Source organism: Squalius cephalus, assembly GCF_949319135.1.
Source record: "Squalius cephalus genome assembly, chromosome: 12".
Lineage (NCBI taxonomy): Eukaryota > Metazoa > Chordata > Actinopteri > Cypriniformes > Leuciscidae > Squalius > Squalius cephalus.
The window spans coordinates 8,215,705-8,242,846 of NC_137133.1; the positions used below are offsets into that span (position 1 = coordinate 8,215,705).

A 27,142-nucleotide genomic window follows, 5' to 3' on the forward strand; every position below is an offset into this window, starting at 1 on the left:
TCCAAAACTAGTAGCATAATGACGGGTAGCATAAAATGGTCCAAATGACTTGCATTCAAAGTCATCTGCAGCCATACAAATTATGTCATATTTCCTGATGCCTTTATCATATTTATAATGCTTTTATAATGCCTGTGGTTACTATTCATTTTCATTATAAGGTTTTTCAGATAGAAACTATATAACAAGTTAGCAAACATTGCACAAACCTGGTGGAGCTGTTCTTCGGTTGTTGTTATAGTAGAAAGTGCTTTAGCTCCACCAGCACGAACAGAGTCTTTGGCCAGAAGCTGTGCAGAGCGAGCAGCCACTTTATGTTGTGCTTCCACAGCAGGTAGCCTGTGCTTGATGTCCTGCAATGTGTGTGTGTATATTAAATCAGAAGGCTTAGGTGAAACTGAGATCTCACATTCATCATTTCTGAGTGGCCAATCTCACATACAGAGAAAAAGATTTGACAATATATACAGCGAATGTTGAAACCTTTTTACCTCAACATCCTGCATAAAGGCTTTGACATCCAACAATGACACTTGAAGTGGTGAGGTAAGTTTGGTAATGGAAGTGTCCAGAAACTCTTGTATGTCTGTGCTGACATCCTGGTGTGTCCTTACAGTATGAGTCTCAGGAAGACGAGAGTACTGTGAAAAGAGAAAAACAGATTTAATAATTAAAGAAATGGTTCGCTTAAAGGGTTAGTTCACCCAAAAATGTACAATTATCTCATAATTTACTCACCCTCAAGAGATCCTTGGTGTATATGACTTTCTTCTTTCAGCCAAACACAATCGGAGTTATATTAAAAAATATTATGGCTTTTCCAAGCTTTATAATGGGAGTGAATAGTAACTGAGATTTTGAAGCTCAAAAAACTGCAATCATTAGCTTCCGGTGACGTCCGTGCGCATTTACAAGAGAGTCAAGTTCCGGTTTTGTGCCGAATTTTGACCCCCTGCCAAATTATTAGCCCCCTCGTTGAAGTTGTCTAATCCTTACCCCTACCCTAATCCTAACCCCTCCCCCACAACTAATCCTAAACCTACCAATACGGCGGGGGTAGAAATTGGGCACAACACCGGTGTATGATGTAGGATGTAGGAGTAGCGGAAGCTTAGGTGAGAGTAGACGACTCTCGCGGTTCAAACAAATTGGGCTGAGTTAAACAAACCTCTGACATTTCTCTTCAAAAATTCTTGTTTTAGACTTCTAATTCATGAACAGTGTTTTTTTTTTTTTTTGCTCTTTCCTCTGCACTTCCGTTTTCGTCATGCGTCGGGTCAGACTTTACTCCTTGTTGGGAACTTGTCTTGCTATAAACATGAATATTTTTCTTACAAAAACATATCGCTTTGCTTCAGAAGGCCTTTATAAACCCCCTGAAGCTGTATGGATTATTTTTATGATGGATGGATGTGCTTTTTTGGCTTTTATGATGGATGGATGTGCTTTTTTGGCTTTAAAATCTCAGTTACTATTCACTCCCATTATAAAGCTTGGAAGAGCCAGGATATTTTTTTGTTTAACTTTGATTGTGTTTGGCTGAAAGAAGAAAGTCATATACACCTAGGATGGCTTGAGGGTGAGTAAATATGGGATCGTTTTCATTTTCGGGTGAACTAACCCTTTAAAAATGAACCTCATATGACTGACTTTCTTCCATGAAACACAAAACTAGTTATTTAGAGAAGTTCTAGAAGTTCTGACATTATGCTAAAGGTCTTTGGTGTTCCATTAGAGAAACAAAAGTATAAAGATTTAGTGACAGAATAGATATTTTTGACCAGCTTCTTTTCTTTAAGATGTGAGCGAGTGAGAAAGTTTGTTTACCTGTTTGACCTTCAGAAACAGCTCCCTCCATCTTCCATTGAGAAGCAGAAGCTGATGCTTTACATCACGTGTCACCGTTTCATCACAGGTCTCGATCAGAAAGTTGCCAGCATCGTTCATAGCAGCGTGCTGGTCCATCCAGTGCGGAAGGTTACGAAAAAACTCCTGGAAAAACAACAGAGGATAAGAATGTATCATAAACATAACCCTACTAGTTATTTTTAGAGACATGGCTACATGCATGTGGTTGTCTTACCCGTTTGGTGTTCTCAGGTTGTCTGAGAGCTCCCTGAGCGTCCTCCAGCCAGGCCTGCAATAAGGCCACGCAGCTGTTGTACCTCAACCAGTTACACTGCACCTCCTCCAACATGGACCTTACGCTTCGCACCTCCACCGACAGACTCCTCCACTGATCAGACACCTCTCGCAGCAAGAGCTTTACCCCTCCCTCAGCTGGAATGTACAAAAGCAGAGCAGATTCATGAACCTGCTAATAAATACATACTGATAAATCTAAAACTAACACTGATACTAGTATTAGTACACTAATACTAATACTAGTATTTACTAATAAATAAATACTAATACATCCTTGACGTCAACAACAATCATTATCCTTACTTTTTAAAAGTTGCTAAACCTATTTATATTTGCTATCTTAATTATTATTACTATCTTATATCATAACCATAAGATTTTATAGCTAGTTGCATATGATTTGTGCATTTAGCATTGTTTTCCCCCTTCTATACAGTTTTGTAGTATTATTAGTATTCTATTATAGTATTTATTAATATTGTGAATCAGCTTTAATTTTTATAATTTCATTTTTTATTAGGCTAAACAGAATTACGAAAACAAAACAAAAAATGTAATATAGCTTCCAAAATTATTTGAAGCTAAACAGAATTCTGAAAACAAAACAAAAAATAATAAAAATGACAAAACATTGTTGTAATTTTGTTTTGTTTAGTCATTTTTCAAATTACTTTTCTTTCAGTTTTAGTAATTTTAGTACATACTAAATTACTAAACTGAAGTTTACAACCTAAGCTTGCTTTATTTCAGTTAGGCGCCAAGGCAACATTTCTAATTTTCATAAAATGATTAATTTAATATTTTTATTTTATTTTATTTGATCTTCATTAATGAAATATATAATATAATATAATATAATAATATTCTGTCTACAACACTTTAAGAACATGCCAGTGACCCATTTTTTGAGTTACAACCTACCAGTTGAGTAGCGCTGCAATAAATCATCGTGATAAAATGTGATTGGCTTCTGGAAGACCTATTTTGTGATCTTCCAATCACACTTCAGATATATATCACAAGACTATGTTGAGGTTGCCTTAGGCACGGACAAAGCAACATGTTGGGAGTCTATCGCCCAGAGAAACCCAATTAGAATGCAGTATCTGCACTAATGGACTGGAATTCCCTTTTGAGTTCTGTGCCTGGGAAAACCTCATTTACCAGTAGCCCGAGGAGAGAGGAATGAACTTAGAAAGAGAAAGAAAAACCAAACGGAAAAGAGCAAGAATGAAACACAGAGAGGGAGAACGAGAGAGGGACAGAGACAGCAGGAAGATGCTACAGGCACAGACTGATTGACTACTGAGTCCACAAGGATTAAACTCACTGAGGGTGAAACAAGGTGAGCTGCTATCATTCTGCCCTCTGGACACTGAGATGCTGAAATCTGAAGGATTTGCTTTAAAAAAAATAAAATCTGCCTTTATTTGCCCAGCCATGATATGATTTGTATATTACAAATATTTTTTTTTGGTTCACTCAATGCCAAACAAAATTTATTTAGCACAGGATCAAAATATTTATGGGTGGCCACCCTCTTGCCCGTATCCTCTATATTAAAAAATAATAATACATTTTTCTATATTTGATGATTCTCATTTAAAGTGATGAGAAAAATCAATACTTGCACAGTGAACCACCAGGATAAAAATCCCTGCTAGAAAGTTGTACTGCTGTTAAAAAACTATCATTTAGCAGTCACATAGGCATATAAAACACAAAATTATTCGGAACTTGAAGCATACCTGAGCTGTCTGCTTTAATGTAGAGCTCAGCAGCTTGTTTCAGAGCCTGGTGGCTGGTTTCATACTTCTCAAAGAACTGCTGTCCCTCCACAAATGACTAGAGATGCAGAGAATAAACAAAAGTAAAGATCAGATCATTTAATTGTGCAATCAGAGTAATTAGTATCTTTAACAGATCTTAAGCTATACTGCATTTGATGGAATGGCCCCAAAGATTACTATGTATGAAAACCTATTTGTATGGTTAGGCAATGAAGGAGCTGAAAAAATGCTAAATGGAAAGAATCCATCTAGTTTGTAAACTTACACCATAGCTTTGCAGCAGAAGCTCCATTGACTCCAGTCGGCCATATTTAATGATCCAGGATTTCAGCTTGGACTCAGCTAGTGTCAAAAATGCCAGCATACCATATTTCGTTTCCCAGAATTCCAGTTTGCTCAAGTGAATGTGTGAGGAGGTAGATATGTAGTTTAATCTGAAAGCAGTTACATAAAAACAGGTTAATATTATATTATATATTATATTATAATACAATTTATTATTAAAAGTTTTATTTATTTTTATTTTATTTTATTATGAATTTTAATTGCAATTATAAACTGATGTCTTCATTAATCTTTGAGGTTATCTGTCATGGTTTTTACCTCTCTGCCATGTCTTGCAGTTGTTCCATGGGAATCGGGACATTATTAACACATCTGTCTCTGTGGATTAACTGCAAGGTCTGCTTGTGTCTTTCAAGAAGCCTTAAGATCTCCTGCACAACCAAATATAGAAAAGCGTAAGATCCAGGACTCATGTTAATGGATAAAGTGAAGGTCCTGCTAGTCTTGTTACTCATTAATAGATTCTCATTCATCCATTCTCCAATACCTCATACACATTCATACAGACAAAGACAGACTTTCTCATTCTGTTTTACCTGGTCGTGTAGTCGTTTTTTGTGAATGGCTTTTGCGGTCTCATCATGGGCTTGCTGAGGGACCAACTCCTCTCGTAGGATCTTCTCTGCTTGATGTAAATACATACCAACTTCTCCCAGAGGATACGGCAAACCACTATCCAGCTGTAGATGCCAATCCAAAAGCTGCAGGCAGGAAAAATAACTGTTTATTATATTATATTATATTAGATTATATATGTCTTTTACTTTTATTAAGTAAAAAAAAACAGCTAAATCTACTGTGAATGTCCTCAGATGGACTACAGTTTTGATTAGGGTTAGTCTATGTATTCTAATTGGTTTCCTATAAAAAAATAATTCAAATCTATGGTGTATCTGACCCTTGCAGACAGCCTCTCCCAGGCCTGTTTGAGCAGAGCCTGATCTGCAGTCAGCTTGCCGTCCTTCTGAGTGGACTGAACACATGTCTCCACTTGTCTTCTCTGCACCTCAAACTGTACACGACAACGCTTGAACGTCTGAGTGAAAGAAAGAGCGAGTGAATGAATGAATGAGAGAACTACAGGTAATTAAATTATTAAAATTCTGAATATTCAAATAATGCCCAATGTAATGCTAATAGGAGAGAGACAGCGAGATAAAACAACCTGTCCAAAAATGACAAAGCAAGAGAAAGGGAGAAAGAGAAGCATGCCAAAAGCTGAAAAAGAATTTAAACAGCCAAATTGCACATGCATGTATTCATGCAATAATGGGCTCCAATTTTCCACTTTCTCTCTACCCATGCGGTCCCTGCTAGAGCTCTGATTCTTCTGAATATGGAACATATCCGTGGGCGCTACAGACGTCGCTTCACTGGTGTGTAGTGCCCATGATTATGAAAGCAACGAGAGCTCTCAGCTGTAATGTATATTAGCGTTGTCTGTATGCTTATGTGTTTCAATGTTTTGAGCAACCAATGTTTTGTCTGGGATCTACTTTTTCACTTTTTTTATTTTTCTTACACAAAATAATGATTAGTATACACACAGTGGTGTCCAAAAGTTTGAGACTACACTGAAAATCTGAAATTTAAAATCCCATGCATGCCTGACAGCATACACTACCATTCAAAAGTTTTAAATTGGTAAGATTTTTGAAACAAGTCTCTTAATGCTCACCAAAGCTGCATTATTTGATCAAAAACACAACAGTTACAATGTGAAATATTATTACAATTTAAAATATCTGTTGTCTATTTTTTAAATATTTTAAACTGTAATTTATTTCTGTGATGGTAAAGCTGAATATTCAGCAGTCATTACTCCAGTCATCAGTGTCAAATGATCCTTCAGAAATAATTCTAATATGCTGATTTGAAATATTTCACATATTTATCAATGCTGAAAACAGCTGCACTGATTAATATTTTTGTGGAAACCATGATAATTTTTTAAGGATTCAATAGAAAGTTCAAAAGAACAGCATTTATTGGAAATATATATATATTTGTAACAATGTAAAGGTCTTTTCTGTCGCTTTTGATCAATTTAATGCATCCTTATTGAAAGTATTCATGTCTTCCAAAAGAAAAAGTCTTACTAACCCCAAACATTTAAATGGTTGTATAAAGCATCAAAATTCGCATAAAATTGTGGAGTGTACTTGTAGCTAAAGTGCTGCTGTCATTAAAACAAAGGGGCTAAATGCTATGTTTCATTTAATAAGAGTCATTTGTGACCGTTTTAGTCACGGTCTGGATTGCTGTAAGAATTTCATGTTATTTAGTTTCCAACTGCTGATTTCATTATTTATAATGAAAACACTTCTACCAAGTTGCAAAAATACAAAACAGAAGCATTTTCATTGGTAGTTGAGACTTTGGGACCCACTGTATATCAGTATTACTTCGACCAACAGCCACACTGCTTTCTTGGACTTTGGTATCAACAGTGGGCATTTAAAAACCGATATCACTTAAAGGGACACTCCACCCATTTGCATTAAGCTTTGCATTGTTAGAAACCCAGTCATACTATTGAATGGTCGTGCAACACTCTCTCTTTTTCCCCTGAGACGGGAGAAATCCGTTATTTACCTTTTACACTTCCTCCTACAATGATGCAAAAATCGTCATTTTGCGTCATTGTAGGAGGAAGTGTAAGAGGGGGGGATTTCTGTTGAGACTACAAGCACTCGTTCCTCATCTTTCCCAGGGGGCGGGACCCGCTCACGCTACAGACCTATTACAGATCAGTGGGTGGGACTTTACTCTCTGAAACTGAAAGCAATATCCTCCATCTTGTTTGAAGCTAAGCTAACAGGCGCTATGGAGACAGATGTAAAGTAATGACAATAGCGGAGGAGAGTGCTCAATATGATATAGAAGAAGAGGATTTCGGAAGTCTGATGCTTGAATCAGGTGTTTGTGGCTACCTTTACAAGCCGCATTATAGCGAAGAGCAGCCGAGGCAGAAGACCTGCCTGCCGCGGACGAGGAGCCCGGACTGGCTCGAGTTAGGGCGGACTGGTGGCGCCGGTGATCTCACTATGCAACTACGAACCACTACGAACACAGAGATAGAGTCCATCTGCGGCAAAGAATTTCAACGATGACAATTTCTCCTGGACGAAATCTCTGAATCAGACGAGGACACGGACGTTTGTGTTGAGAACTATCCTAGTTTCACACCGCATATGTTCTGACTGAACATCCAGGTACCATGCAATAATTCACCTTTTCGAAAGAAATACAAACGAGGAGTAATGCACTAATGAGTTCGCCAACTAACTAGACATTTTGTGTGAATGTGAAATGAATTTCAAGCTCTGGTGGTAGCTAGCCTTGTAGACGGAAGAGTGATTTCTCTTATAGGCAGATATGCGCTTTCTGGATTAGTGGGAGTGGCTTGCGGAGCTGTGCAGTGTGGTGCATTGTGGGAGTTGTTGTCTTTCATACAAATGCGTCCTGAAGTTATTTTTTGTCTTTCCTCGGTCACGAAGGCACCAAATTCAAAATTTATTTTACATTTCGACTACATATATGACCCACTTTAAATAAAAAACAATGTTCAAATGGGTGGAATGCCCCTTTAACTCTAACTAAGATTCCTAGACCTGGTTTCACAGACAGAGCTTAGATTAAACCAGGATTAGGCCTTAGATCAATTAGGACATTCAAGTAGCTTTTATAAACGTGCCTTAGAAAGCATTGACATATTTTAAGATATGTGCAAGTTTCTTTCAGTTAAAACAGCTCAAACATACATTTTAGTGTGGGACTAGCTTAAGCCTTGTCTGTGAAACCGGGGGCTTAAGTTTTATTCAGGTATCCAATTGATATTTTATGTGGTCTACATGATGACTGAGTGAGACCCTGAGCTCACCTGGTACTTCACACCAAAACTTCCTCCGTCCCTCTGGGCTTGAGCACAGTCTCTCTCCAACTGATCTGCCCATGCTTTCAGCTCCCTCAGTGTTTTACGCTGCTCCCTCTGAGAGAAAAAAAGAGTGCTGAGTTAGTGAGGATTGTAGAAACAAGACAAAAAGCAAACATTTGCGAAGATTTAAGGCCCTTGGGGAGGTCTACGCTCATCATTTCATTACCTAAAGTAATTTAATGCACTTTAAACCCCCGACTCAATACAATTTTGCTGTTCAAACATGCATCACTAATGCCACATTTATAAATCCAACGCAGACTTTGTGTTCCTGCTGCTTGCAGAGTTCTTCTCCTCCATTGTGCAGATCTGCCCCAAACCTCTCCACGGGGGAGCAAGAAATCAGCTCTGCGGGGGCGATACTAATCATTTTACACACATTTACCCTCCCTATTATGAATTAGGAACAAGAGCGAGAAAGTGAGAGCAGTGTTCAGCTAATTCTAATGAAATTAAGTCTATTCTTCCGGCGCTCATCTTACATTTTGGCATCTTCTACATGGCAATGCCTTTGGGTCATCAAAATGATTATATTATGACCTTGCCAACGTCTGCCGCATGATCTCCTCCCCACCTCCCAGAAACGAATACTGTCACAGGCATGCGATGCCCTGGAATATTAAAACCTAAAATTGTCTTAGTTTAAATGTATAACAAAGAGGCAAAATGGTTCAAATTACAGTGACTCTCGCAGAACACTTGCAGACCGTGGCATGGGGGAACTAATGGTGTCTAAAAAAGAACCAGGTGGTGACAGGATTAATTCACTGCTTCAACTTGATTATGAACCATTATTATTCTTTAAAGACTGCTACTAATGCTAATAATCAGGCTATCAGTATCAATGCAAAGCAAAGCAAAAAAAAAAGAGAAAAAGCCAAAGATCATTATTGTCATGTTAATGTCACCAAAAAGTTCCAGTTGTAATGCAAATGTAATAGTGAAGGGAGTAAAATTATATGGGACATATTAAAGCCGTACAATGCCCTGGATTATTAAACCTGATCCACACAGTATTGCGCCGCTCATGATGAAAAGGAAGGCAAAATACTACTGAAAGGATCTCAAACTACATGGCACAGCAGCAGCAGGTGGAAACAGTGGCGGAGCAGTCAAAGCAGGCATAATGTGTTTTATACGAGCAAACGTACCTCTAACATTTCCTCAATGGCTCGAGGAGCAAGATAAAACTTGAGACATAGAAGGAATGCATGTAAACAACAAGACATTAGTGGACAAAACAGAGGGTGGAGAATAAAGAGAGATATTTAGTGTAAGAAAATGGTGAGTAGAGAGATGTGACTCCACAAATAAGACAGATTGTTGATAGTGATTATTTAAGAAATAGAGTAAAGAGCAAAGGCATCAAACCATGAGACATATAGTGAATGGAGAGCTGGCTGAAGTTTGGTTGTTGGATGAGAAATATTATAGTGTCATACCTCTTCTTGCTGCCGGCCAATCTCTGTCTCTTGGCGGTCTGGGTGATGCTTCAGGAACTGTGCCACATATGTCATGATGGACTTCTCATCTGGCTTATCCACATCCACATCTAAATCACATTAAAGATTTATATTTACAGCCATTTTACAAGTTGCAGCAACTTCTGCAATGAAACCCTGTGTTCAGGTGAAGCCCATAATATCTAACTCTATTCAAACGATACGTTTCTTTGCAAAAAGAAGGTTGGCCAGCTTCTTTTGTTTAAATTTTTACCCAATCATTGTGGTTCATTGCTCTGTGGCAAATTTGATTTAATTGATTTTTTTCAGTCACAGTCATTTACTTTTAGCTTTACCTCCTGTCTCCTGTTTTTGTGCATCCGTGCATTATCATTAAGCATAACACACCATAAAATTACCTACTAAAATTTCAAAGATCATATGCACAAAATTATCTCCACCAGTAATTACAACTTTTTTTTAATAATGCTAGTACACTGGTTTGTCAAGACCAAAAAATTGCACATTCTAAAAACTTTGTCTGTTTCCAGACACAGTATGAATCTTTGAATATCTAATTTATGGATTTTTGATCTGTATATACCACTTTATATTTACATTTTACATTCACTTTTCTATTTTAAAATGTAATTTATTCCTGGGATGCCAAATTTTGATCCTTCAAAAACCATTTTAATATGATGATTTGGTGTTTAAGAAAACAGTTGTGCGGCTTAATATTTTTGTGGAAACTGTGATTCAATCTTAACAACCTTATTCAAGGTGCAATATCTAAAAAACATGGATATAAAGTCGACATTGTCTGGCAGAGGCTTCACTGGTGGTTCTTACAAAAGATCCATGGTTGACAATGTCCCTTGACTCACCGTTTACTATTTGTTCAGTCAGCTTTACCATGTCTAATGGGCCACTAATCGTTCAAATGTCAAACTTCATTTGTCAGACTCATGGTAGGAAGCATGAGAAAGCTCAGATGGCGTCTAGGAGGTCTAAGACTTAACCCCTCCATTAAAAATTCATCAATCACATCCTCTGTGAGTGGCGTGCTGCTAATTAGAATTTAAGCATTTGGCACTTAGAGCGTGCAACACAACTTGAATGTACACAGTCCAAAAAAACACATTTGTATTATATACACATACCATCTTTTTTGCAGGATTTACATCAAAAACAGACTCTGCATCAAAAATCTAGTCATGAATTGGATTGGATCCTTCTCAAGCGACCAAAAGCTGCAAAATTCTATATGAATTATATATATTGTCTTAGATTAAAAAAAAGTATTTGATTGGTATCACCTTCAGGGTCAAGTATTCGTGGGATGCCCAGTTCTCTCTCAGCCAATGAGAAGGCCTCTTCAAGGTTATCCCTGTTAGGTCTCCTCCAAACATGCTCCATGTTAACCAGATGGGGTCGCAAAGCAAAGATAACAGCATGAAAAGCTACCCCTGTGCGCCAGCTGGGGCCAAAATCCTTCACATCGAGACCCAATCTCCTGTAAACACATGCGCAAGTATGTACATTATGTCGAAACCATGGAGGAATGCAGTCATATGCTTTACTTAGGGAAACGGGATTACAAGAGCAGAGAACAATATATTCATTCAAGGCCTTGCACAGGCACATATCAACAATACAGTTCTTACTTTGTTGCAGTGGTCTGGACCCATTTGAGCAGGGCTCTCTTGGCCCCGCCCTGAAAAGAAAGGCGGGGCTTGCGTTTGACGGGCGAGCTGCTGGTCTCAGTGCTGTTAGAGCTTTCCACTGATGAGTTACTGCTAGACTGAGGTTGTAGGGCTGGTAGATGACTGGTCAACTCCTCTATCTGCACAAGAAGATGGAGAGGAATTTTATATATAGCTACTGAAATGATAAAAACTTTAAATTATAAATAGGGTTTGAAATGTATCCTCTCCTTTTTTACCTGGAAGTATAAGATGATGGTCCATATCAGCCCCAGCACTATAGAAGGCCTGCCATCAACCACATCTGTTGTGTTGATGTTAACTAGCTTAATCTGTTAAGCAAGAAAATAAAAACCTCAAACCATTATATTTAAATACATATTTCATCCAAAAAAAAAAAAAAATCACTTACACTCATGTCGTTTCAAAATAATAAAACTTTCATTCTTCTGGTTTAATGTTTCCATACATTGAAAGTGAATAGTGACCATGGCTGTCAAGCCAGATTTTTAGTGAATGCTGACCAAGTTTTTTGCAAGCTATTGTACGGTATGGCTTCAGAAGAATTGGAATAAAGCACAGAAGTCATATGGATCCCAGTCAATCTTGTTATTGTTAAAGGGACAGTTCACCCAGAATGAAAATTTTGTCATCACTCACTAACCCTCAAGTTGTTCCAAACATGTATGAGTTTCTTTCTTCTGCTGAACACAAAAGAAGATATTTTAAATAATGTTGGTAACCAGACAGTTGATGATAGCAATTGACTTCCATTGTAGGAAAAAAACATACTATGGAAGTCAATGGCTACCGTCAACTGTCTGGTTACCAACATTCTTTAAAATATCTTCTTTTGTGTTCAACAGAAGAAAGAAACAGGTATGGAACAACATGAGGTTGAGTAACTGATGACAAAATGTTACATTGACACCTAACTGTAGTAGTGAAGTTTAAGTACTAACAAAAACTAAACCTGAAATAAATAGAAATTAAAGTTAAATAGAAATATTTCAAACTAAACACATAGCAAAATTACTAAAAATTAAAGCTAACTCAAAATATCAAAACATAATTGAAAACCTATATTGTATATAAATAATACTAAAATAACACTGATCCCTACTTTCATCGTATGGAAGAGAGCAGCTCAGACATTCTTCAAAATGTCTTTTCTATTCCACAAACAACATCCTGATTCAAAAAGTGATAGTGTCAATCACAGACATTGTAGACAGTCACAAGAAAGGTCACACTAACCGGAGATCCTCTGTATGCCGACTGAAATGGTGACAAAACAAAAGAAAGAAAGAAAGAAAAAATAAGAATAGAGGTCAATACATGCTGTTAACAAAAGTGTGGCTCATCAACTGAAGGACATGTGATAAGGACCCCCAGCTCTGAGATAACCCAAAACCCTTCAGTGACAAACAAAGTGTGCATTATACACACTGTTATACACACACCAAGGCAGATACATTAAGAACCAGCCACACATACAAGTTGAATGATTGACAAATTCACACAAAAACACACGCACACACAATCCTAACATCCACTTTCTTAAAAAATAAAATAAAAACATCCATTTCCTTAAAATATTGTGTCCCAGATTGGATGTAAAAGTACAGTTCGACATAATACAAAACAGTTCTCTACTCTGGTTTCTCCCACTGTGCTCCACAGGGAATAGAGAGAGATGAGAGAGGGATGACAGAGAGAGATAAGATGGTGAAAGACTGTAGCTTACGAAATGAATCCTCAGCTCCTTGAGAGATCAGATACACAGACAGACAGACCACCTCAGGAGTGGGAGGCTTAGCTCAGCTTCATTCACTGACAGGCTGTATAATGAAAGTCTGAAGCACAGCTACACAGTAAATGAAATATCTATGTCCTTCTCCCCAGAGAGATGATATGAAAAAATATCCTGTTTATACAGGGGGAAAAAAGGGGTCCATTTCTCCAAATCACAATGGTTTTACTATGTACTGTATATCTATGTTTATATATACATTTTTAATACAGTAGACTGATTATTTTTATGTTATAATGTTATGTTGTTATGTTATAATGTAATGTCTTTTTCAAAACAGGGTCCTGATCACCTTTTTAGGACTTATTGTGAGAATGCATAGCTGACTGTACATTATCTAACCCTTAATTAGTCCATTTGTTCAGCTTTGGAGCTTTCAGAGACTCCATGAGGAAAGCTCATTGCTACATGTGAGGCAGCAGAGACAGATTTATAATATGGTGACTCAGGACTAAACCTCAATAAGGAAAATGATTTCAGGCTGAGGTGTCAAAATCACCTCATAAATATGCTGAGCCATCTAGCATGTTCTAATTAATCCATAAATCCTTCATTTGCTGGTGATTTGAACGAAACATAATTTCTTGCCGTTTAGAGTAAGAATTAAACATGAAATGAAGAACTAGGTTTTCCTTCTCTTTGTCTCTTGGGAGACGGTGCCGAGAAAGCGCGGTATCAGAGCAGAGCGGGGGAAAAGGTTGTGTAGGTCAGACTGAGTGGTTATGACCTGAAGCTGTACACCTGAGCAAAGCACTCTGGGAATGGACTGCCTTACCCTCCTGCCTTCCAGAAACTTGAGCGCTCTTCCCACGTTAGCTACCCAGTGGATCCTCCTCAGCTTGCGGCCCTGCTCGCATGGCTGTCGGATGAGAGAGGATAGCACAGCAGACAAAAGGAAAACGGTGATAGACAGAGGAAAATGGAAATACCCAGCAAGGAACGGGGAGAAAGAGATGAAAACAAACAGAAAAGCAGAGAGAGACAGCGAGAAAGCAGATGAGAAGGATAGTTATGTATAGTACGGAGAGAAAGACAAAAGAGAATAATAAGGAAAACAAGATGACACCAAATAGATAGCAAGAGAAAAAAAAGAAAGAAAAAAAATCAAAGTGCCGTGTGCCACTTGGTATATCGATTGTTATAGCACTGCAAAGACCTGAGGCATCACTAGCCTTATGGGATTGTTTACTAAGAATGTGGGTATTCACGTGTGTGTGTGTGTGTGTGTGTGTGTGTGTGTGTGTGTGTGTGTGTGTGTGTGTGTGTGTGTGTGAGTGCTAATAATGTGCAGTTTATACACTGTTATTGGTAATATGACTTGTATTATCATGTTTTCTATAAATTAAAACAATGTCACAACATTAAAACAATGCTGACTGTATATTACGGAAATTTAAATCTAAATGTTTAAGTCATTTGTACTGCTGTTAAATAACTTCAAATAACAAAGTATAATCAAATACCAAAACAAGCAAAAGCAGATTTAGCTTACCAGTTTGTGACCAGACAGGACTTCAAGAAGAGCCAACAACATCACTCCATCTTTAACATCTTCAAAGAGATCTGAGACCACCAAAGGAGGATTACACTGCATAGGGAGGAAAAAACAACATTTTACTTAAAAATATTTGTTATGTACCATAGAAAAATAGAACTATATATGACAGATAGAGTGATAGAATGATAGAAAAATAGAATGATAGAAAGATAGAACAATAGATATAGAAGGATATATGGATAGAACAATAGAAGGATAGAACAACAGAAAGATAGAACAAATAGATAGAATGATAGACAGAATGACAGAACGATAGATAGAATGATAGATAGACAGAACGGTAGAATAGTAGAACGAAAGAACGATAGATAGAACGATAGACAGAATGATAGAACGAATGATAGAATAGTAGAACGAAAGAACGATAGAACAATAGATAGAACGATAGACATGATAGAACAATAGATAGAATGATAGTACGATAGAATGACAGAACGTATGATAGAATGATAGAACGATAGACAGAACGATAGAACAATAGATAGAACGATAGATAGACAGTGATAAATAGAACGATAGAATGATAGAACGATAGAATGATAAAGCGATAGAACGATAGAATGATTAATAGACAGAACAATAGATAGAATGATGGAATGATAGAAGGTAGAATGATAGAGTGAATGATAGAATGCTAGAGCGAATGACAGAATAGTAGAACGATAGAATAGATAGAACGATAGAACGATAGATAGACAGAACGATAGATAGAATGAAAGAATGATAGATATAACGATAGAATGATAGAACGATAGATAGAACGATAGATAGAACGATAGATAGAATGAACGGTAGAATGATAGATAGATAGAACAATAGATAGAACGAAAAGTAGAATGATAGAACGATAGAACGATAGATAGATAGATAGATGGATAGATAGATAGATAGTTTTTTTTTGACATCCTGAACATAGTTGTGACGCGAGTTTGAATCAAAAGCTTTCTGATTAAACCCCAGTGGAGATTGGTGCTGTCGGTCTGTGACAGTGAAGAGCTTAAGAAGCATCTACAAAGCCTGTGTAAAGTGCTGATTCTGGAGAGTCTGACCTGATGAAGCCCCTCCACTAATCCAAACACACAGCTCCTCTTTACCCGGACGACACATCCAGGATTTCTCTTAAGACAGCAGTCACATGACTGGGATTTGGAGTGAAAAAGCAGCCGGGTGCCAAAGTCATTCATGAGGAGATTAATATGAAACAGTGAAAGTAAGTGTGTCTAAGTGTGCGTGCGTGTGTGTATAAACTGAGGGAAAGTCAAGGGAAACGACAGTGGAATGACCTTAATTAGAGGCAGAAAGGAGAAATGAGTGATGATTTTTAAAAGATTAATTCTTGAAGCATTTTTGAGAGAGCAGGGGGAGGAATTGCTAAGATATTCCAATTAGCTCTAAATAATTCAAAAGCTAATTGGATAAAATCACCTTATAGGATATTACATTAAAAAGAGGCACTTTGAGTAATTATGCAACTAATGAAAAATAAGAGAAAAAAACACAAATGCACAAGCAGCAGGGCTTAACAAACTAATTATCTGTGTCTGGTTATTACTGATGGAAATAGATTGTCACGGCAGGCGCTACTGATGTATTCAGCGGAGTGACAGCGTTTAGCTACGGTAGATGCATGTTCTGAGTACCCAAACAAAGTTCACGTGAACGTACAAACGCCTGAGGGCCACTCGAACTGTTTTCAATATCAGTCAGAGATGAGAGAGACACTGTTACGGGGTTCAATTAAGGTTGAGAGCAGGTCATGGCTTAATACTGTTCGACTGCAGCTTGTGCACCAAATCATTTTTAAACCACTCAATAAAATAAAAAAAGTAACATTTAGATTTATTTTATATAATTATTTTACAGATGGGGTCCAATGTTGTATGGCACTGACTTTTATTAGATGGAACAAATACATTTTAAAAAAATCTTTTTGAAATAAATAAAATAAAATAAATAATAAAATGATTTTTGGGTGAACTATCCTTTTAAGAATGATACAGTATTATACCGCAATGTTGTTTCCAAAAATAACATTTTTACTTTTATATTGCCAATCCATTCAAGACAACAAAAGAACCATTTTTTTCTTAGTGTGAAGAACATTTGAATAATCTAAAGAAACTTTTTTCCACTATAAAGAACCTTCTGGACAATGGAAAGCAAGAATATTTGAAGGCCCCTCTCACTACCCAATAATATATTTTAGAGCTTGACATAACTAGAAAGGTGTATATTCACTATAAAAATGACTAAATAATAAGAAATATCTCGATTCGTTGTTTTATCTTACAGCGTTTCCCAACGACACGCGATAAAAGGTATCTTTTCCATGTTAATCAGAGCTTTTGTCCTAACCAGCCGCGACGGCGACACGCGACGATTTTATTTTAGAAACGGTTTCTATTTTTCTGCGACGTCGCGCTTGAACAAACACAAACTGTGGCATTGGCAATGATAATCTCAGATATATGCTTTATTTTATGTTAAAAGCGTGTAATGTGACTTTGAATATCATTTAGGCTAGCTCACAGCTTTGTAAGTTAGATGTAAAAGCAACAATAGATAATTCACCTCAGATCTTGAAATTAAACTACTGGAAACAATAACGTTCAAACTGTGAACAAATAAGTGTATTATTTGACAAAGATTGTTTCAGTAACTCAATAGCCTATGTATTTAAATAATGTTTAAATGGTGTAATATTTGTGAATTTGATTATGTAGCCTACTTGTCCATTTTCTTGCGATTGCCGTCAAGATTACTCTCTGATGCTGTGCGCTTGCCGCGAGACTCCGCCCACACGCTGTTCTGATTGGCTGTGGGTTTTGATTGATTTTTAGCATCTCGCAGTCGCGTCGCATCTAGTGTAGACAGACAAATTATTTGTCGATGGAATCTTATCGCATCGTGTCTGGTTAGGACACGGTGTTATGTTCATGCTTGTTTTTGGTATTTTTGTTATAAATAATTTGAAGTCATCTTGAGGCCCTCTTTGAGGTTTGTTGCGGCCCCCTGGATGGGAACCACTGTGTTAAAGGTTTTTCATGGAACCATTGATGCCAATAAAGAACCCTTATTTTTTAAGAGTGTGATCTAGATTAGATTAGATCTAGATTAGAAAGCAGTGGTGCAGTTTATGAATCTGTGGGTACAAATTACCAAATTGAGGGTACTGTTTACAAATCTGTGAGCAGTAATTGTTAAACTGAGGGTACAGTTTGTAAATCTGTGGGCACTGATTACTGAATCTTATAATTCAGAGAGAAACGATGGGACGTTAATATCCGTGACAAAGCAGGTGCAGCCAGCAGGGTGTCCGGGTGGCTGCTGTGTGCTGCTCACCCATCTGACAAACACATGAGAAATGAGCTCATCCTCAATATTGGGAATGCCATAATTAAGCCCTAACCCTGTCTGAGAGGATTTGACAAAATTGAAATGGAGGGTGGCCTCCCTTCCTTTCCATCGCACTCCTCTCTCTCTCTCCCTCTCTAGTGGATAATCAAGTTGAGGCTCTTAGGCAGATTAGTGCTTCAGTCCTGCCTCTCTGATGTCCTTCAAATATGCAAGTACATGTATGAGTAAAGAGACCTGAGGCACTATGCATCCTGTGATGGTATCTTTTAATGAATGGTTTGTAGTATGAGGATTCTGGTAAATCTTTTAATGCAATGCTGATCAATTCTGTCGGAATTGATTATTGGGTTGAACCAGGACCTTGATCTGAAGCTAAGCAGATCTTTTTGCCTTTTGTAAGAAGTTTAGACCTTTACAATTTCACAAGACATGCACAGAGAACAGGATGCCATTGTCTATACAATTACAATGAAGTACATTTAAATACTGCAGCTTTCAAGCTTCAAAAATGACACAAAAACCCATAAAAGTGTCATAAAAAGTGGTCCATAAATACTGAGCTATATCACAAGTCTTCCAAAGTCATATCATACCTTATGATGAGAACAACCAGAAATGAATCAATTACAATCTTCCCATCCAGTGACTTCCAGAGTTTGATTCTTAAATGAATCACTATGATCAACTGATTCGTTCAAAAGATCTGGCTCAAATGAAAGATTCTTTCATAAAACCACTCCCAATTGTGTTCCACGAAAAAGGGAACATTACATCAAGGTGAGAAATATGAATGTTTTATTTTTGGCTGAATTATTCCTTTAAGAATGATATACACACACACACACTCCATTACTCACTGATCCATTTAAACAGCATAGACAGCAATGATAATAGTAAGCATATATTCCTATATTTATATAACTCTAGGGCAGGAACCTGTTCAAGGATTAATGCTTCACTGATAACTGCAAACTCTGCAAATGACTGTAATATGAAAAGCAGCCAGTGGGCATTCAAGTCAACATACAAAAGGCTCCGAGGCCCAACTGCAATATTTCAATCACTCACAACTGAAACTTGGAACTAACAGACCTAATTTACTCTGTTCACACCTAATTACATTTCATTATCTATCATGGACCTGTGTGTGCATCCTCTAATATCTTTTGATACTTCTATAAAGGAATGAGTGGAGAGACAGAGACGGTGTGTAATTCTCATTCTGTGTTATCTTACAAGAATTAAACCGGTGCCTTTGGGCTAGGAATTATAGAGCTGGAAAATCACATTTGCATTAGTGATTTGGTGGCAGGATAGAGAAATACCTGAAACCCAATTCCAAACATGCTTGTGATCACTAAAATAGCACACACAGTTTCACTTCAGTGTATCATTCCACTGTGTGTTCATCCTGTCAACAATTATAGAGTCATATTTCTTCCTATTTGGCACATGCATTCTCAAACTTCTCCCTCAAATACTTGAGAGTGCCGTCACCAAGGCAACATCATTCAGCAGTGGGATGAGGTTAAAGGGCACCAGCAAAGAAGTGGGAACAGCGGGAGTCTATGATGGTGTGGTGGTGTTCGGCTATTGAACAAATTATTTGAACTTACATGATACGCAGAATGTAATTGATTCTGACGCTTCTAGAATCAGTTCAAACAGTTATATATTTGCAATTTTAATGAGACAATCCCCATTTCTGTCCTTCCTGCACACACATTTCATGAAAAAAGTCTCATGTATATTGAAGCAATAGGATCGTCTCACATCTTTTTCATACAATCAGATTGCACGTCCAAGTTCCAAGCCTTCTCTATCTCTCTTCAATGCAGTCCACTGAAAACCTTGATTTCTGAGCCAGATTCAGCTTAAGTTTTAAGCAATGAAATTTTACCAATTTGCTAATTAACCAATCAACTATCACTCCATGATACATCAGAGTTATTATTGTTAACTAAATATAAAACTATTAAAAATTGTTTTCAGTAATCGAAATAAAGCAAAATAAAGCTTTTGTAAATTAAATGAGTCAACACATCAGTAATATTTCTTCTAAAATGTGTTTTTGTCCTGATTCACAATAAGCCTATTATACCATAAGTGTTATATTTTTATATTATAGACCTAATAATATTATATTTTAGATTTTGACCTAACGGGACGTTTTTTGTGGGAAATTGCGTACATGCGTCACTCGTCCACGCGTGTCTCGTCATAACTGTAAATAGTGAAAATGTGCTGCGGCTACTGATGTGTGTAAGGTGTGGGATAGGTTAGTTGTCACAATGAGAGAGAAAAGTTGACACGGAACACGCTAGATCTTGAACCTCTCTGAATCACCCATTTTAAACAACTACTGAACAGTGGAGAGTCTGCAGGCAAAAAGAGAACGACAGAGCTCGTAATAAAACGAGAATCAACATTGGCTTGGCTGGAGATGGAGGGAACTGAGGGATTTGAAATGTTGTAAAAAGGATTGCAGAGATGGCGTTTTTATTACTCAACAGGTGAGTAAGGTGTTTTATTGAACAGATAAATGTTCATATGTAGCTCTCTAACAGAGTAAATTGTAAAGCATTATCTAATGTGAAGGGTCATATTCATCCGCACAGCTGAAGCACAACCAAAAAACGCCTCTTCCGCAAAAAGCATGCCGTTTTGTTTTTTAACCACTAGTGGGCCAAGATTTACATAGTGTACCTTAAAAAATTAGAAATACATAACTTTAAGTACTATAATGACTAAAATTAAAACAAAAATACAGACCCTTTCCAAAAAATTTGAATATCATGGAAAAGTTTATTTATTTCCATAATTCCATTCAAAACGTTAAACTTCCATAGATTATAGATTCAGGGCCCACAACTTAAACGATTTCAAGTATTTAGTTGTTTATTTGTACATAATTTGGGCTTCCAGCTCATAAAACCCACGAAAACAGGATTTCAAAAAATTAGAATATTACATGAAATCACACAGTAATTACACAGTGATACCATGGTCATTGAACCAGGTTTTGGTTCTTTTGGCAGTGTGGGCAGGTGCAAATCCTGCTGGAAAATGAAGGAAGCATGAAGTGCTCTGGAAATGTCCTGGTAGACGGCTGCGTTGACTCTGGATTTAATAAAGCACAGTGGACCAAAGTCCTCTTTTCTGATGAGAGCAAATTTTGCATCTCATTTGGAAACCAAGATCCCAGAGTCTGGAGGAAGAATGGAGAGGCACACAATCCAAGATGCTTGAAGTCCAGTGTGAAGTTTCCACAGTCTGTGTTGGTTTGGGGAGCCATGTCATCGGCTGGTGTTGGTCCACTGTGCTGTCCACTCAACGCAGCCGTCTACCAGGACATTTCCAGAGCACTTCATGCTTCCTTCATTTTCCAGCAGGATTTGCACCTGCCCACACTGCCAAAAGAACCAAAACCTGGTTCAATGACCATGGTATCACTGTGTAATTACTGTGTGATTTCATGTATTATTCAAATTTTTTGAAATCCTGTTTTAGTGGGTTTTATGAGCTGGAAGCCCAAATTATGTACAAATAAACAACTAAATACTTGAAATCGTTTAAGTTGTGGGCCCTGAATCTATAATCTATGAAAGTTTAACATTTTGAATTGAATTATGGAAATAAATAAACTTTTCCATTATATTCAAATTTTTTGGAAAGGGTCTGTATGTTAAAGCCAATTTGGAAAAAAGCACATAACAAAATTACTAAAATTTAAATGAAACAAATAGTTAAAAATAGTAATAAATACTCTAATAATACTAAAATAACATATAGTATAAAAAAAAAAACTGAGAAATAAGATTAATTTAATATAAGCCAGGCCTACATGGAATCTGCTTGTAAATATGCTTTCAAATTTCCAGAAAGCATCCTGTCATGCAGAAGCTGTTTAAACAGGCGTGGAAACACTAAACCTGAGGATTCTCGTCAGTGAAATAATCAGAGCATAAACTCTAACTGTCATCTTCAAGCAAACTGATGCTATGAATCTCACCACCAACTCTAACAGACAGGTCCAATATGTCCATGACAGATGATAATGAGCAAACAGATAAATAAATAACGCACAAATGTCAACTCTTCCGTGGTTAACATTTTACACTGGAGAGGCGCTGGTGTGCACAAAATACGTATTCCCCACAGATTGATATTTCAAATGAATTTCCTGCTCCTCGTCACAGTAGATTAGCCAAGTCAGGTCTTGGTGATCACACTGGAATTATCTGGAGTGGCAGCTAATTAAAAAACGGCTTGACCAGTCACTCTTGTCTTTACACACAAATCAATAAGGCATCAAGCTATTATTACATGCATATCATAGCTAATAAGTGCTTGTGTTTATACAAGCACCTGTTTCTCTGGAAGCTTTTAATAATGTCCCTGTTGTGATAATGGAAATTCAAATGATATTCCAGGTTAAATACAAGCTTAACCAACACAACATGTGGCAAAATATTGATTACCACAAACATTAAAATAGTATAGCCACAAGAATCATACGCATATTAACATGATTTTTAGTGTGAAATTTTTTTTCTGTGTAAAGTTATTGTAAATTGTACTACTTTGTTGCCATGGAAAAACACCATAAACCCTAAAACAACTGTATTTTAGAATTATAGCAACAACTTGACAGCTCTGATGTTTTAACAGATAAATGAGTCGAAAAGTGTTTATAGATAATATTATAAACTTCACATTTTTGTTTTCAAATCCTACAAAAAGCAGCCTTATTGTAAGTATATTATAGTATATTATAAGTATATTACATGTTGTAGTGTTACATAGCTGTCTATAGGTAAATACTGTCAGCAGACTGACTGTACCCTGGTGAAATGAGGCACAGTAATCTAAAGAGGAGATTAAAGTGTATGTTCATGTTTGACCTGGACTGGTGCCACCGGTCTTGTGACAGATTAAAACTGCAGTGTGGAGAGAGGTGGTTAACATTCAGGTGCTTATTTTCTTGCACACATGAATGAATGTATGTTGGTTCAGGAACCTCACATGACTCGGCTCACCTTTGCTAGATGAGAGTTGATCCATTTTGTGAAAGTTCGCTTCTGCACAGCTTCCTGCTCATCTAAAGTAAAGACAAAACACAACACACTTCAGAATCCTGACAAAACAGATCTTAAACCTTAAACAAAACATGATACATTACTGTAAGATCCATCAAGAATCACAATGAAATTCAGTTCTTGGCTTTTCTGTCTGAAATATAGGTTTAGAAATATAGAGGTAGACTGATTATCGGTTTGACAAATATTTTTTACCAATATTTACACTTTTATATTTATTTGGTTTTTGGTCCTTTACTATTGAGTCCATTGATTGAGTAAATTTCTCTATAAGTAACTTTCTTATGCATTACATGAACACTTAATATACATGAAAACATTTTTCATTCTCATATGAGCAACACAGGATTTTAAACATAACAGTAAGCACACAAAAAAATGCACAAAATAGCTTCAAAGTGTGCACCAATTGATGCTTTTGGTCTAACATTGCAAAACACATTAAAACAATGATTAAAATTAATTGCAAAACAATGCATTATTGTGTCTAGAGATTTGTTTTTAGATGTTACGGTGTCAAAAAGCAGAAATGCAACAATAATTAATCACATATCGGTTAGGCATATTGGTTCTGCATATCAGTTACCAAACTCATAAACATAAATATAATAAGTCTCATAACGGTTGCAAATATAATATTTAAATATAGCCTGGGATCCAGGACAACATTAAATAGGTGGGCAGCAGTTTCCATTCTCTATACTAAAACGAAAACCCAATTTTCACAAGCTCACTCACAGTGATATTTCCTACTGTATCCTGTACGCAAATGAAAGCAACATAAATATGTCATTCTCTAAACAAAAGCCTCAGTCCTGATTCTGAACTGCAAGGTGACAGTAATATCCTTTCTCCTAACTGTTATATCAGCATGAGACGACAACTGACACGGAGCCAGCGTCTTTAATGAAAGCACTGTCTGATGGATTACACTGAAGCCAGTCACTATGACACACACTGTCTGTGTGTGTGTGTGTGTGTGTGTTAAAAAGGGGACCTGGCTCATGCATAATGCAGACCACATGTGCCAGTGCCATTTGTGCTAAAAATCTAGTATTTTGTGAATTAATAGTTCGATCAAGCTTATTTCAGAGCTAAAGGAATCAAATATTGATGAGAAGATGAGTGTGATAGATGGCATTGGCAACAGAAACGATTTGCAGCTGCATGTGTGTGTATTACAGTGTGTATGAGTGTAAGTGTGTGCCCAGCCCACCATCATAAGGACAGGGTGACTTTGAGCGGGAAACACAGATGCAAACTCACTGTATAACACATACACCCACAAAATGTCTCCATTGCACCTATAATTACAGCCAGGTGTAATTTTTCTTCTAATTTCTAATTAAATCTCCAAAATAGCCACCAGGATTAATCAACACTTCCTCGACTGTCTTTCTCGCGCAGTCAGAAATGATCCACACTGAATCCAAGAACCTGCTGAGCTATTTTCTACATGTGTGCACAGGATGCCCTACAGATGACCCTGCTATTCCCAAAAAAACCTCCAACTTGACAACACAACATTAACACGTGTACACTGTTAAAAAGACAAGAAAATATTATTTCAGTCTTTCTACTTCAAAAATTTCAAGTTTAATTCACTGTGCTCGTTGCCATTTCTTTGTAATTCATTGTAAAATGAGCAATTTCTGAGTCAAACATACAATTTCTACATTGTATAGATGCACAAAAAAAAAAAAAAACAGGTTAAATATGCATATCTAACAAAGTATTGTACACCTATAAACACATGTAAATTACAAGTGCATGTCTATCATTGCATTTATAAACGAGCACTGCAATCTCTTACCACGCAGGTGTCGATAAACCCCTGGCACTAAGTTGAGGGACGTGCCAGACTTCTTTTTGGCAGCTACATCCTCCCATCGTCTTGTCACTTTGCCCTTGACTTCCATTCCCACAGTGCCTCTGTGATCTTAAGTCCATGAAGAGCACATTCACCTGTGACGGTCAGAGGTCTTGCACAGGGTCAACTACTCTCAACCACCCTCTTATAGAGCTGTTGCTGTTCTCTTCCTAAATATTCTGATCCGTTTCTTGTCGTTGCAGAAGAAAGCCTTCATGCACCTCTTTTTTAGGTTCTCTACTTCCTTCTCACCATCCAACGCAAGTAATCATAGTGGAAATGTCCTGTCCATGTCCTTCCAATGCAACAAAAAAAAAAGAGTGGGAATGTGTGCATGTGTGCAGCACCGGTCTCAGCATCTCACTCTCTGCAGGAACAATTCCCCTTATGCCTCCAACCAATCGTTTGTATGGGAATGTGTGATGTCATCACACATCTGAGCGTATGAGGGGAGGGGGAGTGGTGTGCGTATATGTGTTGTGAGTCATGTAGCCTGCAAAGCACACTCTTTAAAGACTGGACCAGGCAGGACGTGCTCAGCACTGAAATTCCCTGAGATCAGCTGAACTCTCTCTCTCTCCTCCCACAAAATGTATTGGATTCTGCGGTTCAGGAAAAGCTGCCTGCCTGAGCTGATTAACTTTGCCTGAAAACACTGCTCGATCTGATCTACCGCTCCCAGTGGCTTTATAAACCTCCTAGAACAGCCAAACAAAACAAACAGCCCTACACTGCAAGATGCATTATTGAGATGCGATGGGGCCTTTTATGACACATTGTGCTATAAACAAACTTGCTATTCGAATAAATGATAATTATAGAATGCAGTACAGGCTTGAGATGCGTGAAATAAATATTTTATACACTAAAAGAATCGCGAAAGTTAACACCGCACCAATGTTGCAGGTTCTTGAAAATGAAGATGTGAGAAAATGAAAAGCCGGGGGAGAATGATAATCTTTAAAAGTATGATAGTTTCATTAATCATGGGTATAATTTTCTCTTTTATTCGTCTCCTCCCAAAGGGTTTTTAATGATGGAAGTCATTAATATCAAATGGCCTCTGTCATATGCTATCAGTCTCCAGTTATCTTCACTTCTCTTCTCAATCTGTCTTGCAATATCTTTAATGAAAATCTCTGACAGGTACGCGCATGCATGTATTTATTTAAGAGTGCTTATGAGACAAAGAGAGAGAGTTATAGTTAAGATGTTATGTGTGGTGAAGGGACACTACAAGAAAGCTAACACAATAACGTATTTTTATAGTTATAGTGGCTAATGTTCTCTTTAATGACAGATGATTTGACATAATCTGAGCACACAACAATGCTTTGCTGTGGATGTGACGAGTCTCTGTCCATGGTCCTGAACTGCATAGTGCATTGACCAAAAACACAATCAAAACTAAGCAAACAAGCCTTGAAAAAAACAATGACTTATTTTAATACCATAAAACTAAGAATAAAATATATGTATCCATTATTTGTTTTGCAGAACTGCTTTATAGTCTTCAATCAACACTGAACAACAGCCAAAATGGTGCCAAAATGCTGCTTTGAAACAATCTGTATTATATAAATAAAGCTGACTTGACTTGATCTATATTACTGTCTATACAGGCGAGTCTGTTTTAGTTTTGTATATATATATATAATATGGAGGTGATACTGTAGAGCTCCTTTAGGCTAAAGAAAAATCCACATGTGAAAGACAAAAGAAAAAAAGACAGCATTTTGGAAAAGCCTTCATTCTCAACATGGGACTTACTAAAAGAAGGTTGTATAAAGGCTGAGGGCTATTCTGGACTAGAGATCTGCAGAGGTTAGAGTACAAACATGCGGGGTTGGTGTGCCTAATACCTAAGGCTATCAACTAACCTCATGGGTCTCACTCTCTAGTGCTCAAAAAAGGCAGTACTCCACTTACAGAAGGAAGAAAGAAAGAAAGAAAGAAAGAAAGAAAGAAAGAAAGAAAGAAAGAAAGAAAAAGAAAGAAAGAAAGAAAGAAAGAAGGGCAGTACACCACCTAGTGGTAAACTCAAGAACTAATATACATTGATAGATGCAGTGGTGCAGCC

At 37.2% G+C, this 27,142-nt stretch overlaps 1 protein-coding gene across 1 annotated transcript in view; it reads right to left on the reverse strand.

The window, feature by feature from the left end:
* syne1a (spectrin repeat containing, nuclear envelope 1a) overlaps nt 1-25,439 on the reverse strand; it is a 124,471-nt gene extending 99,032 nt beyond the window's left edge. Inside the window, exons 1-20 of the mRNA XM_079887687.1 lie at nt 25,006-25,439; nt 23,133-23,194; nt 14,671-14,766; nt 13,954-14,037; nt 12,623-12,643; nt 11,605-11,697; nt 11,327-11,505; nt 10,979-11,175; nt 9,660-9,769; nt 9,369-9,407; nt 8,164-8,271; nt 5,179-5,316; nt 4,817-4,981; nt 4,539-4,651; nt 4,201-4,369; nt 3,894-3,990; nt 2,084-2,280; nt 1,828-1,992; nt 492-641; nt 210-353 (exon numbers count right to left, since the gene is read on the reverse strand). Coding sequence (XP_079743813.1) covers nt 210-353; nt 492-641; nt 1,828-1,992; nt 2,084-2,280; nt 3,894-3,990; nt 4,201-4,369; nt 4,539-4,651; nt 4,817-4,981; nt 5,179-5,316; nt 8,164-8,271; nt 9,369-9,407; nt 9,660-9,769; nt 10,979-11,175; nt 11,327-11,505; nt 11,605-11,697; nt 12,623-12,643; nt 13,954-14,037; nt 14,671-14,766; nt 23,133-23,194; nt 25,006-25,111 — 2,433 coding nt within the window. The 5' untranslated portion in view covers nt 25,112-25,439. The remainder of the gene's footprint in view (nt 1-209; nt 354-491; nt 642-1,827; nt 1,993-2,083; nt 2,281-3,893; nt 3,991-4,200; nt 4,370-4,538; nt 4,652-4,816; nt 4,982-5,178; nt 5,317-8,163; nt 8,272-9,368; nt 9,408-9,659; nt 9,770-10,978; nt 11,176-11,326; nt 11,506-11,604; nt 11,698-12,622; nt 12,644-13,953; nt 14,038-14,670; nt 14,767-23,132; nt 23,195-25,005) is intronic.
* Between the last annotated feature and the right edge of the window lie 1,703 nt (nt 25,440-27,142).